Genomic DNA, 5,308 nt, shown 5'->3' on the forward strand with positions numbered 1-5,308 from the left:
GGTCTTTTTTTTAACAAATATATGTGATTTTAAAAGACTCAAGTCTGGTATTCTCGATCTTCGATTTTCATCGGAAATAATTACTGTTTTATTCTTCAAAAAAATTTTGACATGCCTCTTGTTGTAGTTGAGATGTAACTCTTTTGCAGACATTAAAATTAATATTTTTATGTATTTACTTTAAGTTTAATTTCTGTTGTTCAAATTTCAAAGTTTAAAGTTCAAATTAACAGTTTCAGAAGTTCTGCAAGTTTGTTCTTCATAATCTGCAAGGTGTTTACTTCTTGCGTGGTGGCACTTTTGGAGCATCCTTTGAAATAAATGTAGAGCCTGTAGCTTCGAAATTCTCAACCCACGTCTTGATCATACTTTCACTGGGACACTCACTCAAATCTTGTAATTTGAACTCTTCGAGATATAAATTTCGCGCAACAGTACAAGAATATTTATTTCTGTAATATGCTTCAACGCAAAACGCACGTTGTCTGCCCGTGAAACGTTCCATCGCGACTAAAGAATAACGTGAATCGACCTTATCCCCCCTACCTAGGGAGAGGCCTCCCTGCAATGCCGATCGAAATTCGAAAACAGTCGCGTTCAAAAATCGTTTTGACAATCTTGCTAACTGAAAGCGCGGGAATCTTCGAACGAGCCGGGTGTAATTTTTGAAATTTAATTTGAAAAAAATTTAAATTAATGTTCAATTGAGTTTGGCTTTGTATATATCTTTTGTTTTTTATATATAAACTTGTAAATTAGTGTAGTTAGTAGTTTTTTTATTGGTAAGTCTATTTTATTCTGATTTATAGTATGTAAAAAAAATTTTTGCACTTAAATTTTGGCGGGCTGATCGATGAACGATCCTCCCGACCCTATAGCTTCAGGACCAAGTTTCGAACTTGGTCCTGAAGTAGCTAGTTACATTACGGTTCCAAGTATAGAATGTGAAAACGATTTTGCATTAAAAAATTGTTGGGTGGAAAGCACTCCTAAAAAACGCAGGCTAAGGAAACAGGACAGTGATAGCACTGAGCCTAATAAAAAGTCCAATTCTGATGTTACTTTTAATGAATCCTATAAGAATGATAATAATAATATGAATGAACAATCGGCTTTACCAAATTTACGTTCAGAATACCTATCTACTGACTCCTTCCCTTATATTGTTCATGTTCAGCGTACAGAGTCAACACCTGGCGATGGAACAACATTGCATCCCATTACTTTTGGTCGATTTTTAAAAAATAACAATATTAAAAATATAGTATCTGGTAGTGTTAAAAAAATAGGGAGAAATCGTTGTATTGTAGCATTTTCAACGCCAAAGGATGCTAATGATTTTATTAAAAATAAAAATTTAGAATTAAATAAGCTAAGTGCAAAAATACCAACATTTAACATAAGTCGCATTGGTATTGTTAAAGGAATACCTTCTGAATGGTCCCAAGAGGAAATAATAGAAAATATTTCAACTCCAGGTGGCTGTGGAAAAATTATAAAAGTTAGAAGGATCAATTATAAGGTTATTATTGATGGTTCCATATCTTGGAGACCAACACAATCTGTTGTTCTTACATTTGACGGTCAAGTTCTTCCTGAACGTGTGTATGCCTGTTATAACTCTCTGCCAGTTAATCTTTACATTTTCCCTACCATCCAATGTTTTCAATGCTGTAGATATGGTCATACTAAAAATATATGTCGTTCCAAACCCAGATGTTATAAGTGTGGTCAAGATCATTCTGGCGACACTTGTACAGTCGAAGAAGATTGTGCATCATGTTTGTTATGTTCAGGCTTCCATTTCGCAACTAATAAAATCTGTCCAGAATTTAAACGCCAAAAGGATATTAAAATAAGTATGTCTGAAAAAAATATATCTTACGGGGAAGCAAGTAAACTTTACCCAAATGTATCAAAGTCTTATGGGGATGTATTAATGTCTTCATCTGCTTATTCAACCACAAATAGATTGAATGTAAATAGTTCAAATTCATCCTACAAAAAGACTTATTTTTTAAAACCAAAATTGCCTCCTAAGACTAATAAGGGTTTTGATAAAAATGCTCATAATGCTATTATTAGGGAAGCTCAGATTCCTACGCCTGAAAATGGCTGCGGTTATCAAGTAGCCCCTAATGAATCTGAAACTTCCCAGATAATGGATATAATTACTTTACTTATCAACACTCTATTGAAAAATAACACCCTGAAACCGTCCAACGTTGCCACTTTACATAAAGTAATTGATAGTTTATTTAGTAATCATGGATTCCAAAATAATACAGTGGAACTGCAGAAGCGTGATACCTAAAAAGTCATATCTAATTCACATAAGCACAATCCTTTTTTATTGCTCTAAATGAGACTTGGCCGTATATATTATATTACTCTATGGACTTGGTTATAACCAAATCTCTTCTTTCGAATTCCAGGATATGTTTGTATTCGTGATGACAGATCACAGAATTGATGGGTATGGTGGTGCAGCCATACTTAATAAAAAGTCAATACAATTTAAACGTCTAATATTACCAGCGCACAATAATAAATATGTAAATAGTGTTGGCATTAGTTTTAAAATATTTCAATCATTTCAATTTATATATCCACGGAAATGATAGGGCTGATAGCTTGGCCAAGGATGCAGTGCAGTGTAGAGATATGTAATATGTATCCATACATTAACTACTCTCATGATCTCTTAACATTACCGAAACGATTTCTCTTTGAAGCGTGGAATACGGTCTACGGTGGACAGATACAGCATAAGGGAAGGAATTACTATAGAATTCAACCGGTAATCCCCATAAAACCTTGGTTTGTTGGTGTTGAAGCAAATAAATTAGTTATATCTACAATAAGTCGCATGAGAATAGGACATATGTGTATTCCTAGTCATTTAGTCAGAATAGGCGTATTAAATAGTGAAGTTTGCGAGTGTGGAGAGGATGAGGGAAATATAGACAACATATTTTTCTCTTGCTCTTTATACGATCATTCTTCCTTTTATAATTCATTAATTTCTTCAAATGTTCCTCTTCCTACTCGTATGTCATATCTATGTATGTATCCTAAAAATATTATAATAATATATCTACTTTTATATTTAAGAATAACGTCAAATTGTAATGTTTTTTAGTTTCTATTTAATCTATTTAGTTTATGTAAATAATATGTAATATTATAATGTAACTTGTATTAATTGGGCCTAACTCTTCTGATCACCTTGAAAAATATCGTACTATCATATTTTCCCGTGTATGGATTCCCTACCTTTTACTTGACACTGGCAAATAGTTTTAGCTTCTTGCCATAACAGAAAAAAAAAAAAAAAAAATCTTGCTAACTTACGATACGATGTATAATGTACATAATAAATTATGCTAAACTATTACTACTAAATATTGAGTAGAATATATTGAGCACTTAAAACTATGTAAAAAATATATTTTACATACCTATACGTTTATAAAAAGAAATGGAATGTTTAAATGATTTTCTATATGGTTAACAGAACAACGAAAGGTTCCATCACTGGGTAGTTTTCTTTATTTTATATGGATAAAAATTTACAGTACGACAGCCCTGTATTATTAAGATACGAAATTTATAAATAGGTCGAAATAAAAAGGTTACCGCGACTATGGTCATACTTCCTGTAGTTATGATAACCCGTGCTTTTGATAAAAATAATTATTTAACAAATTAATTAATATTTGTGTAGAAATTTAGTATTTGACGAACGATCCTGCTAATTATTTTTAGCTAATAGTCTAGTATCAAAGATGTTGTCAGAATTAAATGTGATAAAAGTATTAGTTTCTTATTATTTTTAACCGACGTAAAACAAATGCCGATGTACTAATTTAATCACCAATTGCTCCGATAACTCGAAGTCTCGAACTATAAATTTGGTAATAAAATCCTAATTCGTTTAAATGTTCATATTAGGTGAATTAAGGCTTAGACTACGTATATTTGTAACACGTCGGTATACTGTGTGGGCGAAGATCAGCTCTGAGGCCTCTGAGTCATTTTGAGTTATTCTAATGCCCGCCTCTGCAATGCACCTTTAGCCTTCACTCACTTATTGCGTGTTTTGTGACATTCCTCAGGCTCAATGCTGTCAGATGCATAATGTCAACGTCTATTTTTAGTTCGTTTTTTGAAGCGGACTAGTCCACATTTATAATGTCATATTCATATTCGAAATATTCAGTGATCGATTTCCATGGTAGTAGCACAGAATACAATATAATAGTAGCTAAACGCTAGCAGTAGTAAATCTAGGTCTAGTACTTTTTACCCGCATCACGCATGTACAATTTGGAAGATTTAAAATTTTCCACATAATTTCTTGAATAATAGAGCTTTATATACCTATATTGGTTTGTTCTTCTCCAAATTGTAGAGCTATAGAGCCAAAAACAATGTTAAACGGTTAATGGTTAATGTTAAATTTAAATGTAATGAATATCTACTTATTATTTACCTAATAGTGTATGATTGTATTAAATATCAATGTTTTAAAAGCAGTAAATGGGTATGCTTTCATTAGAGCATTAGATACTTTTAAAATAAGTTCAACCAAAGTTCAGTGAAACTAACAACGAATCATGCTGAATTATTATCTAACAATTCCAATGTTATTATGTAATACAGTGACATAATTCTCAATAATTATTCATTTTACCTAGAACAGTGATGTCATTATATCGTCAACACTTTTTTGTTGTTTCATAAATTTTGCGATGATAAACTTACGATTCATGCATACGACATTAATGACTCTTTCTAGAAACAATATTTTATCCAACGATATTTCTATTAAAAGGTAATTACAAATATCTGTACCAGGCTATTTTAAGTGTAAAATTAACTTCCATTTCCACCATTTTTTTATTATAACGTAGCAAAAACGATGATTTTTTGATGAAGGTAAAATATTTATCAAATTTGCATCATAAGAAGGATATCTTTTAATTGGAACGATGTCTACGGCTTCCTGCAATCATTTTAAATTACAGTCAACTATTATTATGGATAATTAACACATCCTTTCTGTTCTAAATAATATATTCGAAATGATGCAACACTAACTCTACCCATAGGCCATAATGCAAAATTTTAATGTGCGGATCATTCTTATTTTCTTACAGGTTTACGTACCTAGAACACAATAGTAAATGTTAGTACCGTAGAGGAAGTGTATAATAAAACTAATTGAAGAATATTGCACATAACTGTCAAGGCAATAACAGGGCCTTGGACCGATCGAAGCAGACTGGCCACAGTTCGAACAGGA

The 5,308-nt window shown here is 31.9% G+C and overlaps 1 protein-coding gene across 1 annotated transcript; it reads left to right on the top strand.

Moving 5' to 3' along the window:
* The first annotated feature begins 853 nt into the window (after nt 1–853).
* LOC149902855 (uncharacterized) lies at nt 854–2,486 on the top strand. Its single transcript, XM_090109672.1, has one exon. The coding sequence runs from the start codon at nt 854–856 to the stop codon at nt 2,312–2,314; it is 1,461 nt and encodes a 486-aa protein (XP_089965798.1). The 3' UTR covers nt 2,315–2,486.
* Nucleotides 2,487–5,308: the final 2,822 nt, after the last annotated feature.

Source organism: Colias eurytheme, chromosome 14 (genome assembly GCF_061535395.1).
Source record: "Colias eurytheme isolate Ceu_HAF_F1 chromosome 14, ilColEury1 Martin Lab GWU primary, whole genome shotgun sequence".
NCBI lineage: Eukaryota > Metazoa > Arthropoda > Insecta > Lepidoptera > Pieridae > Colias > Colias eurytheme.